Source organism: Chrysoperla carnea, chromosome 4 (assembly GCF_905475395.1).
Source record: "Chrysoperla carnea chromosome 4, inChrCarn1.1, whole genome shotgun sequence".
Taxonomy (NCBI): domain Eukaryota; kingdom Metazoa; phylum Arthropoda; class Insecta; order Neuroptera; family Chrysopidae; genus Chrysoperla; species Chrysoperla carnea.
In genome coordinates this window covers 11,271,574-11,286,700 of record NC_058340.1, presented here as the reverse complement: position 1 = coordinate 11,286,700, position 15,127 = coordinate 11,271,574, and the positions used below count along the sequence as shown (strand labels likewise).

The window sequence follows — 15,127 nt, the reverse complement described above, 5'->3', positions numbered from 1 at the left end:
TTAAAATTTCGCGGTCCGTATTAAGAACTATCGCTATTTTGAGTATCCAAAACGACATATTGTATTCCATCATTCCACTATTTCTGATAAAATAGCTCGATCTAAACTTTATACCTATAAGTTGTTTAGTCTTTGTACACCAAAAGACATTTGACAGGCTTAATAATCTCGCTTATGCCTCGAAAACGGCTGGAAAGTAGTTTAGTGTCGACTAGAATGAGTTGAGAAACAAAGAAATTTCATTGTTCAAGACCTTATTCTTACTTGGCCATTCGCAGATTCTATGCTAATATTTCTACAGGCCTGAAGGTGTTTATTTTCATAAAATTGACAGAACACTTTTTTGAATTTTTTATTCAATTCTTTCAATATCATTCTCAATGAATATTCTTCTATTTCAAGTTTGCTGGCAGTTAAAAATTTTTTATGCCCCTGATAGTTCTCTATCAGGTTGATGGCTACCCTGAAAACAGCTTTTGCAATTTTCAGCCGTTTTGAAATGGCTGTCACATAAATATCAAAATGTATAGAGGCGAACAATAGTTCCTATGGCATCTACAGTCGTGGTTTCAGTGCTTTCCTGTAAACTAGTTATCGTAAATTATAGATGTTTAAGGCAAGATATTTTCAGTTATGTATTTGTTAAGGTTTCTGATTTCGATCTTAAGATGTTGAAACTGATACTGCCATATTAAAAAATAACGACAGATTCGTGATTATTACCCCAAATTTCTAAGAGTAAGGAATGCTAATTACATCGAAATTCTGATAGAAATAGACATTGTATCGCAGGATTGTGAATATTTTTTTCTCCTTTTCCAGGTAAGTACTAAATGATTTTGTAAATCAGTTTCCACTGATTAATTAAGTTTTAAAAAATGGTTTCAAACAAAAAGTTTTTAACTTTTACTTAAAAAGAATTTTCTAATTTAGAAGCGTGGCTATATAATTTGTTATTTTACTAATATCTAAGTTTGAATCCAGCAACTGTCTCAAAAATCGTAATTGAAATGAAAAGGTCCATTGTCATAATAGGTGCCAGCAGCCGTGCATCCTGTCGTGAGACGGACGTGTCAAAAATATTAGCAGACTTATATTATTATAAAATAGACAGTCAATATTATACTCTCTCTAACATAACTAATTGAATTTAGGAAAAAATAGGCCTGGGATGTCGCATAAATAATACACAAAATATTAACTTAATAAATCTTATTATTGCTTATAATTAAAACTACATTACTATCACATTGTCAATTATAGGATTATTCTCATTATTTTCAAAAACTGACATTTTCTGTTACTCATCAAGTAGATATGTACAAAAATATATAATTTAATAGCATATTTGGCCTCTGCCGAATAATATTTGGAGAATAGTTGCGTGTATTCGAATACTCACGAAGATTATTTCGAACGGATTATGGTATAATAATAATAATATAACTGTAAACAATTATAATTACCCTGGTGAAAAAAATATTTGAAGAAAGAATTTAAGTCTTAGAAACTCTGAATAACTCTGAATTTTTAAAGTTTTTGGATTGTCTAATTCAGGCTTAATAGGATTGTCTAATTCAGGCTTAATAGGTCTGGATAACATGAATTAGACAGACCAAAAGCGTTGAGGAATTCAGAGTTATACCTACAGAGTTCCTAAGACTTTTTCAGAGTTACTAAGACTTATTCCTTACTAAAATAAGTTTTTCACCAGGCTATGATAATTCATTTAAAATGATAAGATACCGTAAGTGTTCGCAAACCTTGACTAACATCTCACAGAAGCTAAATACGCTACCAAAAATAAAATAAAAATCACATCATGTCAAACACAAAAAAGGCTATAGAATATAATTGAATATTTTTTATTTCCATCGACAGTAATAATATTGAACAGACAATCGCATAAATTATTAATCCAGAAAAATTAAATTTATAAGTAGAATCAAATACTGAAATTGAACGTAGAATATGTAATATTTCTGAATTGTTATTTTTAAGATTTTTGATTATACCTATGTCCAAATTTAAAAGTTCAATTAAAAACACAATATACGTCACCGGATTAAAAATGTAAAGAAATAAAAGAAAAAAGTTCATATTTTCCTCATAACATTTGTTTTTTAATTTCAAACTTTATTGCTGCCATTAATTTTGTTTGCATGCCTTTATGTATACAGTTATATGTACCCTAAGTTTTGTTGCGGGGCTTTGTTAAACACCTATAATATTTAAAACAAACATAACACTTTTTCAATAAAGTAATCTGCAATACGTCTTCAGGATTTTGTTAAACAGACGTTTGAAAATTTTGCCCAATCGAAAAATTTTTAAATGATATCCATACGATCATGATCTGGATGCACCACGTAACCAACGTTTTTATTTAATAGTATAAAAGTTTAACAAAGCTCCGTAATAAAATTTAGGGAACATACAATCTCATTGGACACATGGGCTGGAGTCTAACGTTAAACATCCTATAAACAGATGTTTATATATAACGTGTGCGTTTAATCGATAAAAGCGCTTTGCAAATACTTACAAGCAAACCAGTTACCACTGAATATTCTGCAAAGAAGAAGAAATCGCAATTTGACATTAAAAATTCAAATTCATATACAAAACATTTAAAACGCTCTTAAGAATTGCTCCATTGGAAAAGACGTTATAATTCAACTTTGTACTTCATAGATTGCGTTCTTTAATACAGTGGGCTTTTTCGGCATAAAATGGGCAGTATAAATTGAATATAATTGAATATTTTAATGATAAACCTTTTTTATATCTAAATTTTTCATTGGAAGACACTATTAAGGAACAGGATTCACATGACATTATACCTGGACAATAATTTCCTAGTACATTCAGTCGTCATGATTTTGATTTAAACTTCTCACAAGCGCTTTTGTCAACTGAACACACCCAATAAGGGTACACATTTCAAAAATCGAAATTTCTTAACAATATAAAATAATTAAAAACTAGTCGTTTTATTTTCATTGCTTTCGTCAATGAATGTCACATTATCAATACCTTCTTTAACATGTTTAGCATTACTGAATACATTATCATCAATTTCTGGCTTATTCGAACGTCGTGACGTAAATCTATCAAGTAATAAATTAACAATTAAATCCTCAAATATAAATGATACACACATATTAACAAATGCTAAAAGTATTATAACCATACGGAATTCCATTGGTGGCATTTTCAATTCTAGTATACTTATGACCCATTGTGCTGGTTGGGTTACGATGTATATACAAACACATGTCATTAAAATTAAGCTAAATGAGAATACACGATTTGTATAAATTCGTTGTCTATAAGGTTTACCAAATGAAAAAGTCACAGCCATTAAAATATATTGGAAAAGGCACATTGCAAATACTGCGTAATTTTCATAACTTACATAATTTTTATTATTTTCTGGATCAAATTCGAATGGTTCATACCATGGATATGTTGTAATCAAATACAAAGATAACATTTGAAAGGCTCCGTAGATAATAATTTGTGAAAAAACACTTGTTAATGGTACTAGATTAAATAAACTACTAGCCGGTGGTGTGCTATACAACGGTCCTCGATAAGCTTTCGTTTTACCAAAGAATAATGCAAAGTTTAGAATTAAACAAATGTCGATAAATAAAAATTCAAGATCTGTTAAATTTGTGTTAAATGTGTATAAAAGAATTACTGAGTAGAATTCTGTTAATGAGTAGGCAACCATAAATTTAAAGATGCCAAATGATGTAATAAGTGCTGCACGTCCTTCACGTATTACTTTTGGAACGCATGAAATATTTGCTACTTTAGATGTAAATGGTGATGCTACTGATGATTCGGTATCGGAGAGTGATATTCCTGCATGTGCTGTTTTTAATGCACCACAATCGTTAGCACCATCTCCACACATACCTGATTGAAAAAAGGACTGTTAATAAAGTTATGTAATTTATTTCATACGATACAATAATTTAGATTTTTCCTCCTCTCCCTCTTGCAACGCATTGTGAAATGAGATTTTTTCCATGTTTTTGACAACATTAAATATTTACATTAAAAAGCGAGAGCATAGACGACTCCAGATGAGTAAATGTAACGCTAATTTGTTGACTGCATGTAACCAAAGTGAAATTTGATAAATAAAGAGATATGAAAAACCCGTATTCGTTGACTATGGCTTAGAAAAAATGATTGAAAGATTGCGTTAGCATAAATTACATTTTAATCCTCAATTCTTTCTATTCCTGGAAAATTTCCGACCTATTTGCCTCTACCTATACTCACCAACATAGTAACCCAAAGCCTGTAGCTCTAAAACAAGTTGTTGCTTTTGATCAGAACTCATTCTTGCAAATACTACTCCATTTTTCACTAAAGCTGGTATACGTTCCGGATATTTTTCTCTAATTGTTTTCCAAGTTGATCCAGACATGGCATAAACTTTATTCGAATTAATTTTTTCTATGTCCTTACCATTTAAACATGTTTGGGATTTCTAAAAATAATATTAATAAAATTATGGTTATTTCTTTAACAATACATTGCACAGAACACACTACATTATTAGAATTTGGTAAATGAAGAAACTGGAAGGTTATTTTTAAAAATAAGGCCAACTTTGGTTTGGAAACCAAACGAAAAGAACTTATATGTAAAAATATTAAATTAAAAATTTAAAGAACCCCCCGGCACAAAATCAATTTTGATCGATTCGTTTTTGGCATCATACTTCCTAAACGAATGAACCGATTTTAATTTTTGTTAAAGGTAATTTGATCGAGAATGTTCTTAGCTATGTTTCAAGAATATCTGTTCGGTCGTTTGAAGACCATCACTCTTTTCTAGTGATGCAGAGATATAAACATTTACAAACTAAAAAATTGATGATGATCTTCAAACAGCTAAGCAGATTTTCTTGAAACATAGCTAAAAACTCTTGATCGAATTATCTTTTAAAAAATAAAATAAAATTATAATAATAAAATCGGTCCATCCGTTTAGTAGGTACGATGACAGACAAACATGTACATTCGCACAGACACGTTAAAGGATATATACACAAAGGATATATACAGTGTGTTCATTAAAAAGTATCCACCCTTAATAACTCTTGACCTGATGTGATTATTATTTTGAGTGAAAACACGTCAGTTTAGATATCGAGGGGGAAGTTCAAAAATGGTATTTAGAGAATTTAACTTTTGATCCCTTCAATCCTAACCTTGTGATACCTCATTTGAAAGGGCATAAAATTCTCTATTCAACCATGATATAAAAAATAGAAATCGATCAATTGGTTCCAAAGATACACCACACCGAAGATGGAAGGTATCCACCGTAATAACTCTTGACCTGCTGTGTAGAGCCAATCGATTGAATTCATTTTTTTAATCATGGTTGAATAGAGAATTTTATGCCCCTTCAAATGAGGTACCATTAGGTTGGGGGTGAGGTGCCATTTGAAATTTCAAAGTGGGGATGGCTGGCGAAGGAATGAAACCTGAAATTCGTTAGGTACCATTTTTTAATGGTACACTTTTTGTACAAAAGTTTAGCGCGCAAATGTGAAGAACAATTAAATTTTGTGGATTCAAAATGTAGAGTGAAATTTTAATTTTGTATAAATCAATAAGTTGGAATATTTTACCCTTCGCATTTTTAAACTATCACCATGTATTTCCAAACAAATATCATTGCCTTCCTTTTCAGTTTTATTGATATTGACAATAACCACATTATGTTTAGGTTCAATTATTTCACATTCTCTGGCGACACTGATAGCTGTTTCAATATTATCTCCCGTAACCATCACAATTTTTATTTTAGCTCGTTTTAAAATATCAATTACACCAGTAGTTTCAGGTTTTAATCGATTTTCCAAAATTAACAATCCAACAAATTCTAAATCGGATTCAACATCTTCACGTTCCAAATGCTTTATTTTTGTCAATTCAATTCCACTTAAGGTTTTTGTTGCCATTGCAATAACTCGATATCCTTGTCGTGTATAAATATCTAATTCGTCGAAAAGATTTTCTGGTACTGAAAATGAAAATATTTAATTGAGTTAAATAAATTTGTCTTAATTGTAAACGAATTATGTTATAAGATCACTTACTAGTTTCTTTTTTTGATAAGGCCATAACTTTTTCTGGTGATCCTTTTACATAGACACGGCAGTAATTTTCAGTTGGATTTTTTGTGACAACACTCATTCGTTGAAGATTTGAAGTAAATTGGTACTGATTCACTACTCCAATTTCTTGTAACATCTATATTAAAAAAATATTTTACATAAAATATTCGTTTTTCGCCATGTATTATCTGTATGGCTCGCACGAAATCCGTCCGGGGCTCAAATTGAAGCTTATAATGGTATTCTTTCGTAAAAACTTTTTGTCGCAAAATAGTATAAAGTTTTCACACAATTTGTGAAAAGGTAAAAATAGGTACTTTGGAAATGCCGTGTCAGATCGGTGACGAAGCATCCTAACAATTAAAAAAAAAGCGAATTTCCTGCAATTCATCCAAGCCCAGAAAATAAATGGCTAAAAACGTAATTTTTCCGCGATTAAATAGTATTTTCTCGTTCTCTAGTTTCTATCGAATTTGACTGAAGCTTTTTTCGTTTTTTAGCGCTAAACAACCCCCTATTTTTATTTTTTTATTTAAATGTCAACACTCCCCCCCATAGCTATAAAAAAACCATAACATTTAATACCCCCCTTCTTTGTAACGCAATGTAGACAAAAAAGAGCCGAAATTTAGTTGGCTCCCTCCATCCCCCTAACAACTTTGCGGCTTTCAAAGCGACTTTATGCGTTCAAATTCGAGCAATACAGTACCAATCGCTCTTCCCCGATAAATTAATAATTTACAAAAGAAAGGTACCGTTGGAGATTTAAACTTTCTTGGCACACTTATTCCATATCTTTTATTTGTTTCTTGATCATACGTTTCTTCTAGATTCCATTTTGTTGCTTCGAACATTTTGACATCCAATGGATCACCACTTAATTCGCCGCTAATTAAATTCACTGAATGACAAGTGACCATGCCAAATAACAAATGATTGTTTGATGATAATTCCTCACCAGGATTCCGTAGCGGCGCGGTTAGTTTGGCGCTTTGTTTTGAATCTTTTTCAATTGGAATTGCACCCCAAACATCTAATCCATCTTCTGTTAGTGTTCCTGTCTAACAATTATTATATTTATTTAATGTAACTTAAGATGAGATTTAAAAATAAAATTAATAAATACCTTATCAAAGCATACACAGTCAAGTGATCCAGATACATTTATTACGCGAGAATTTATACAAAATATTTGTTTTTTCATAAGACGATGTAGTGCATAAATTTTACCAACAGTCATGGCTGCTGGCAAAGCTGGGGGAATACAAATTGTAACCAAATCTAAAGCTTTGATAATAACGTCAAATACAGTTGTTCCAATTGTTGCCTAAAACATAAAATATTACTTTAAAAGTTTTCTCATGATTTAAAAATATTTATCGCCATAAATAATAATAAAATAATAAAAGCATAAGAGGAGACCACAAATGGGTCCCTAGCGCCTAGATCAAGTGTTTCCATAAAACTTTTTTTTCAAGGATCAATAATTGTATCAAGGAAAACTTGTAATGCTACCACGGGAAAATTGTAAAGGACTAAAAGTGAAAATGAATTTACAATAAACAAGATACCTTGTATATAATGGTGTATAAAAATCCACAAAAAGCAACAAATGCTAAAATTCCAATAAATTTATAACTATCTTGATCAAATTTAAAATCTACTGGTGGTGGATATAAAATGCTTCGTACTAATTGACCTTTCGATGTTAAATATCCAGTACGTATTACTAAAGCCGTTATCTTTTCATCTTCTACAAAAAAGTTATATAATGTAATCTTAATAAAACACATTTAGGCGCAGTATTCGACAGAACCTCTCTGGAATTTTGAGAAGCTCTTGGCAATGTCATACGTAACATTTTTTTCCCCCACGAAAATCTACGTAGACATATGCTTCCTTTTCAGGGTACCTGGACAATTTTGAATTGCGCGACAAGCTTAAAATCGACGAATATCCATTGAGGACAATATCCGGCAGTTAATGAATCAGGGTGTCGACCCGAAACATAAATATTCAACATTTTTTAGCTTAATGCGTAATTATAAATTTTCCAAGCCTATTGAAATCTTCGGTCATGAAAATTTAACCCAGAAAAGAAAACTACTGGACATAATTTATTAGCCTACCCTAATTTCTGGCCGTTCTGAAATTAATGTCAACTACTGCGCCTGGTATTAGAACTAATAGTTACTATATTTGAAATATTACCTACCTTGCCGTGTTTGAATTATTTTTGTCCCACAGTACAAAGTATGATTTGAATCATGTCGTACATTGTAAACATTTCGAGAAGTATCCGTAAGTGGAGTTTTTATAACAGGAACAGATTCACCTTTAAAAAAAAGATTTAAAAGTAAAACTTTTTCATGAATACCATTATCTGGACTGATGATAAATGAATATTTTTTTGTAGTCAATAATTGGACAAATTGATAATTTAATAGTGTTATGTATTCAAATATTTCAATAAACTTATAATAATTTTGAAAAGACCAAAATAATAAAAAATATCTCTAACCATCTTTAACGCTAGACAAAATTTTAAGAATCGACCATATTTGTCAATTTGTAGTAGGCTGAGTTTAAACTTCTGATTTCTGTTAAGTATCTTAAAAAATGTGATTCATTACTCTGTATGACTGTGCCAAATTTTAAATCGATATTCCTATAAATAACGATAATATGAGGGTGTCTTAAATGCGACACGCTGTATATACAAAACTTTTTCAGCCAAAAATAATGGAATTCAAAGGAAGATATCGTGTGAAGACTTTTCATTTGGTCATGGCTTTCAGGGTCATTTAAAAATCAACTCACATTAATAACAGATTAGAGATGGTAAAAATAATTACAATTTTTAAAATAGCGCTTACAAAAAACCTAATATTTTCATTGTAAGTGTTTTGCAATGTACTTACACAGTTCTTTTTTTGGCAAAATTTAATATATTAAGCCAATGACGGTGATTGCAATCGAAATTCTTACATCGCTAGCGAAATTTTGATATTCGATAAATAATTTTTTATTTCGAGTATTGTGATATTTATCTGTTATTTAAATAATGATTATGCTTGTAAATGAAAATTCACTTGAACAATAATTAATTACCTGTTAGCATACTCTCATTTACAATACATGTGCCTCCTTTCAATAAAACACAGTCACTTTGCATTACGCATCCTGTGTCTGGTATGATAATCACGTCTCCAGGTACAAGATCTGTACTGTCAATTTCTTCAGTAATATCCTCATTTGTGTTTGGGTCTTTTCCTCTATATGCGATCACTTTGTCAACTGATTCTACTGTGTTGCATAAATTTAACTGATTCTAAAAAAATGTTTAAAAATCGTAAAAAGTCATAATACAGGGTGTTTTTAAATCACCGAACCAACTAGAAACTATGAAATCCTGACGAAATTATAAGGCGAAAAGCTCTTTAGGCTTTTTTGATTTAATATCATGCATTTCATGCTTTCGGTAATTGTTGTTTTTAATTTTAAGAATTTGTCGAATAAAATTAGGAAAATTTTGCTAATGAAAAAGAGGCAGAAAATGAAGTTAACTATAATTGATCCTCTATAAGTAATGTTGTAATATTACCAGACATCGCCTGGAAGGCAACACGTAAGCATGCTGAACGCATGTACTCAGCAGTACACAATGACTACTGCAGAAGCTACCACAATGAGAATGAGGATGAAATGATGACTCATCTATGCCACACTCCAGCTATTGGTATGAGAAGACTGATTAGAAATCTGTTGACGTTAAATCTCTGTTCTTGATCAGCTACAAATAGTTCAAGGAATAGGGGCGGCCTTTCTTCAGGTATCAACCTAGGTATTATGATCTAAGTATGTCCCACTCGAAAAGCCCTTGCAACCTAGCTTAGCATGTTCTAAGTTCTAATTATTAAAGATGCGTCAGATCTAAAAACGCCATAGGACTTTTGATCTTAGACTTTATTTCGTAAGGATTTCATAGTTTATGGATTATTTCACATGCATATATAGTTCATGTATTGTAAAAAATAGACGTGTAACGGGTAAACCAAATAATCTAAGAAATGAAATCACATTAAGAAGGCTCAGGGGCCACTAATGTGGCCGCAGCCTTAAACTTGAACAATCTTAACCTTTTTTCGTTGAATAATACAGTATAGATTTAGCATAAGTAAAAGTAATACATTATAGGCAAAAAATTCATTAAGTTATCCATTTCCGACGGTTAAAAATAGTCGCTATACCGCCCGTCTCAAATATGCCACCTTTACGACAGTATGGCATACAAAAAATTACCCTGTAGCAAATAAAATAACGCATGTAACATAGTATATTACACATCTAGGGAGCAAAAGTAAAGAAAGCCTCAGATCTCATGTTCATTGTCGTCCGAGGCGAAGCCGTGGCTTGCTCCCGTGGTATGTATACTATTTTTCTCCCCTCTAGACAGAAAATGTCAACTTTCGTCCCGCTGTGTTAAAGGAGACTTTCCACCTCCGTTGAGCAGAAAAATCGTACACACGCAATGGGAGCAAGTGAAGAATGTCTCAGATCTCATGTTCATCGTCACCCGTGGCGAATTTTGGTCCTCAGATGTGTAACATACTATTAATCATCCTTAAATTTACTCCCCCGCTTAACAGCGCTGTAACCATCATTTTCCTTTTAATAATTACGTGATTCTAACTACTAATGGGTCGAAGTACATGGTACAAATCATAATAATTTCGACTACATTATATTTTATTTCATACAAGTTCTACACTTGTTTTCTACATTTCTACATTAAGTTTTCTTTTTGTTAAAATGATTTTTTTTTTAATTGGATTTAATTTTATTAACAATAAAATAAAAATATTGAATTTACCCTTCGTGTTTGAATTATTGATGAGCTAATACCAAATACAGACATTGCAAAAATTGCAAGATTATAATAATAATATCCTTCCATCAACCAGACTGTTATTGCAAAAATTTGAAATATATAAAATGGATTTAAAATTTCTAAACATAGTAATGTTGGAATTGATTGAACCGAAATATCAATTAAATTTTTTCCATATGCAACATGTCTACAAAATAATAATAATTAATTAATCATATAATAAATTATATAATGCACCGGATTCTCGAGGTCCAGTGTTGGTAGCCAGTATTCCATCGTACTGGCTTAGGTTAAGTTATTGCCTTGGAATTAGGCCAATATTATCCACAAGGGAGAAAGTGTAAATCGAAACAATTTTGTAAGTTTTCCAAATAGCCAGGAATGATTCAAACTTCTTTATTTTATGGTACCTAGTACGAACACCAAGGAGCAATTTTAGATGTAGGGCCGAAATTATTTGTACCTCATTTTTAACTTTGATGATGAATTTTGCTATAGCTTCATGAATATAGACGAAAAATAAGAATAAAATTTTTTGATATCTGCCTTGGTTTTCGAAATATTTAGAGATAAATAATTATACAAAATTTTTAATTTTCGATATTTTGAAAATTACTCCAGATATCGAAAAATTTTATTCTTACTTTTCGTCTTATATTGCCAAAGGGTATAACATAATTCCATAATAAGTCATACATCCTTAATAAGTCGGGCACAACGGGTTCTTTTAGTTTACATTTGAAGTCATTTATTTATTTAAATAATCGGGCAATACCCCCCCCCCCACCCCAAAACTTTCAGAAATGATTTAGACTTCATATAATAAAAATCAAGCTTTTTATTTGAAATTGGAGCTCGTACATCCATAAATGGTAATATATCACTTTATTATCGGTTGGTTATTAACTATTGGTTGTCTCTTTAAAATAGTTGCGGATATATCATAGTCAATATTAGGACAAAGTTTCGTTTATAAGACCCCTTATTTATTTCAATAAAACTTACTGTATTTGTTCTTCTTGTCTTGTAAAACCATTATACTTATGTAAGTCAGAATTTTTTTGATTTGTGTCTAAACCAACAAGGCGAAAAAACCTCAATTCTGTTGGGTCCCAAACATAACACATTTTTTTACACCAAACTACTTTCATTTCTTCTAATTCTAAAAAAATAATAATGAACATAATTAAGTTTAAACTCATTTTGAATATTACAATAAATATTAAAAAAGGCATCTTCTCTGACTCTTATTTTTGGGTTTGCCGTTTAAATAAGGGTTGGAATACCGAAAAAGAATGGAATATAGTTCCTACCGGGTGTCCCACGACACCTCTCGTTATTTTTTTAAAGTAGGTTTTTAAAGTAGACCCGGACGTTAATCGAATCTTATAGGTTTTTGGGAAAAATAGTGGCAGTATTTGAAATCTAATGCCCAAAAATACGTTAAAATTAAAAAAAAATGTCTGTAAGGAAAAAATCTCTTGTAAGGAAAACATTTTTTCTCATTTTGAAACAACAACGCTTTGTTCCTATTCGCTTGAAATCAGTACAATTGTTAACAAAAATTATTTTGATTTTTTATAAATGAGTAAATTTCTATAAATGAGTATCTTTCTATAAAGTAAGTCTATTGCTATAAATGAGTATCTTTCTACAAAGTACTTTTTACCAAAAATCAAAGTTTATTACCTTTTTGAATTCCATTTTCTAAAAAAATTTTCATAGTTTGTGAACATTTATTTTCATTCTCTGTAGAACTAAAAATGAATTAAAAAATTTAACTATGATCGACTAATTTTAATTATTCCATTACCTTTCACTGTTTGTTGATAAATATTGTACATTTTCCACAAAATATGTTTTATGTTTACCTAAATAATTTTCCTAAAATGCAAATAAATCAATATTGTTATTTACTTAATAGAGAAGTTGTATGTTTATTTATTTTATTTTGTTTCAAAAATTGAAAAATTATTAAGAAATTGATTTTTCATGAAAATTTTACTCTCGCAACATGGTTTTAATTTAAAAGGCAGTGACATCAACACCTCGCTTTCGTACTGCCATCACACGGAGAAATGACAATATATCATGAATAATGATAAATGGTTTGTTTCTCAGCTGGCTTTCACTATATTATAACGCAAATTTCCATAGAAACCAATTGGCTCACAGCCTCAATGGAGGGTAATACATCACTACCGTTTTTTTAAAAATAAAAAATATAACTTTTTTTTTATTAATAATTAAGAAACAAATGGAATTATTAATTTAAAAAAAATAAATTTAATATGTTTTAGATAAATTATTCTTTCATTGAATATGTGGCAAAAAAAAATTGAATGCAACTTTTTTATTGTTTACAACTTGTGTGTCCACGGAGTTTTATATGATCAATGTTTTAAAAGCAGTTGCTTAATTTTATAAACTACCAAAATTATATAATTTATTGCTGTAGTTAATTATTTGAAAAAATAGCCGTTTTAGAGATCCTAGTCATAAAAAGATTAAAAAAGACCTAAACCGAAATGTGTATATACTTTGTATATTCCCAAGGTCTAGAATAAAGCTAGCACTAGAGGTAGCAAATTTCACACTATTAAAATTAATTATTATATTATTTATATAAATGTTATGTTGGTGCATAAATGATAAAATAATTGTATAGCAATAATATAATGATAAAATAATTGTATTTTTATAAAATGTAGTGATGGGTATTATTAAGGGGTTATATCCAGTTAGAATTTTCAATGAATCGAATATTCTCTTAAAATTTCAAGTTGATCCGAGAAATATTCACGAAGATAAACTGACCAAAAAAAATTTTAACTGAGTGTAAACGCCCTTTGAAACTTTGAACGAGTTTTTTTCGAAACAGCGTGAGCAAGATTTCTCCGAAACGTCTCGTCCAATTGGTTTTGACTTTCTACACAATCTTCTTAAATACTTTTCCCTGATATTAATCGAAGGAATAAGATTTCTGAAACTTATTTCGATATTTTAGACCACTTTAAAGTTGGAACTTTTTGAAGAATTTTGATTTTTTTTTTTTTTTGGAAGCCTCTATTATGTCAAATTCAAAATTTTGACTATTCCTTCGATTAATATCTGTATTCATTTATCGATTAAAGTAATTTTTTGGATTTTTTTCATTTTAAATAATCCAAACCAGAGATATGGTGCCCACCGCCGGACACCTTTTTTTGTAGAACCTCCAGGAGATCGTCTACAGGAGTACATCTACATAATAAGCCGTGTTTTTTTGCGCTTGCAACTGGATATAACCCCTTAATTCGTACTTACCAGCATTAATACTTTTTGTGCTTTACTTAAACTACATCGTCGATGTGTTGAGTACAACATCATTCGTGGATACCAATGATAAATTAATCTTAATAATCCCAATGTTAAAATATATAGTGCTGTCGTGCAATACGTTCGAAAACAACATTTTTCATATCCATAAATTTCCTGTAAAAAATAAGTAATTTCAATTATTTATCCATACTATATGCATTTGCCGACTTCCAGATTCTTCCAAAGTCATTTAAATATTATTATTTTTATATATGAAAGCTTCTAACATTTCCAAAATTTTATTTTAAGGTAGTACGAGCGCCAAGAAAAGTTTAGGCTTGTGGTTGAAATTATTTGTACCTTTTGAAAAAAACAAAACAGTTTTGACTATCAAAATTATTCCATAAGGCTATTTAAAAATAACAAGGACACAAATATAATTTCCACATTCATCTGTAGAAAACCCAAACGCCAGAAATGGTTTTGGTTGAGACATGTATTTATTAAGTAAAAATCATTCTTTAAAATGTGCTGAAAAACTGATACAATTTATTTCTAATATAAAAGAAATTGAGTTCTTAATTTTATTCTTCTTCTTCACAGAACATGAGTCTGGGCTTTGGAGAAGAAGGACAATTGAGGAAGTTTATGTAAAGTGACCCTAACATTGTAAACGTTATCAGAGCATCGCGGGTAGGCTGTCTGGGGTACATTTGTCGGATGCCGGATAAAATAATTCTGAAAAACATGATTACCGAAAGAGAGGGTAAAAAACGGAATAGAGT

General features: G+C 30.4%; 1 protein-coding gene across 1 annotated transcript in view; it reads right to left on the bottom strand.

Moving 5' to 3' along the window:
* Positions 1 to 1,197: 1,197 nt before the first annotated feature.
* Positions 1,198 to 15,127, bottom strand: part of LOC123297444 (polyamine-transporting ATPase 13A3-like) — a 56,362-nt gene continuing 42,432 nt past the window's right edge. The window contains exons 4-17 of the mRNA XM_044879107.1: positions 14,349 to 14,516; positions 12,856 to 12,926; positions 12,732 to 12,799; positions 12,048 to 12,204; positions 11,025 to 11,229; positions 9,263 to 9,482; positions 8,367 to 8,486; positions 7,723 to 7,904; positions 7,278 to 7,478; positions 6,907 to 7,212; positions 6,134 to 6,287; positions 5,663 to 6,057; positions 4,300 to 4,510; positions 1,198 to 3,927 (exon numbers count right to left, since the gene is read on the bottom strand). Coding sequence (XP_044735042.1) covers positions 2,978 to 3,927; positions 4,300 to 4,510; positions 5,663 to 6,057; positions 6,134 to 6,287; positions 6,907 to 7,212; positions 7,278 to 7,478; positions 7,723 to 7,904; positions 8,367 to 8,486; positions 9,263 to 9,482; positions 11,025 to 11,229; positions 12,048 to 12,204; positions 12,732 to 12,799; positions 12,856 to 12,926; positions 14,349 to 14,516 — 3,408 coding nt within the window. The 3' untranslated portion in view covers positions 1,198 to 2,977. The remainder of the gene's footprint in view (positions 3,928 to 4,299; positions 4,511 to 5,662; positions 6,058 to 6,133; positions 6,288 to 6,906; positions 7,213 to 7,277; positions 7,479 to 7,722; positions 7,905 to 8,366; positions 8,487 to 9,262; positions 9,483 to 11,024; positions 11,230 to 12,047; positions 12,205 to 12,731; positions 12,800 to 12,855; positions 12,927 to 14,348; positions 14,517 to 15,127) is intronic.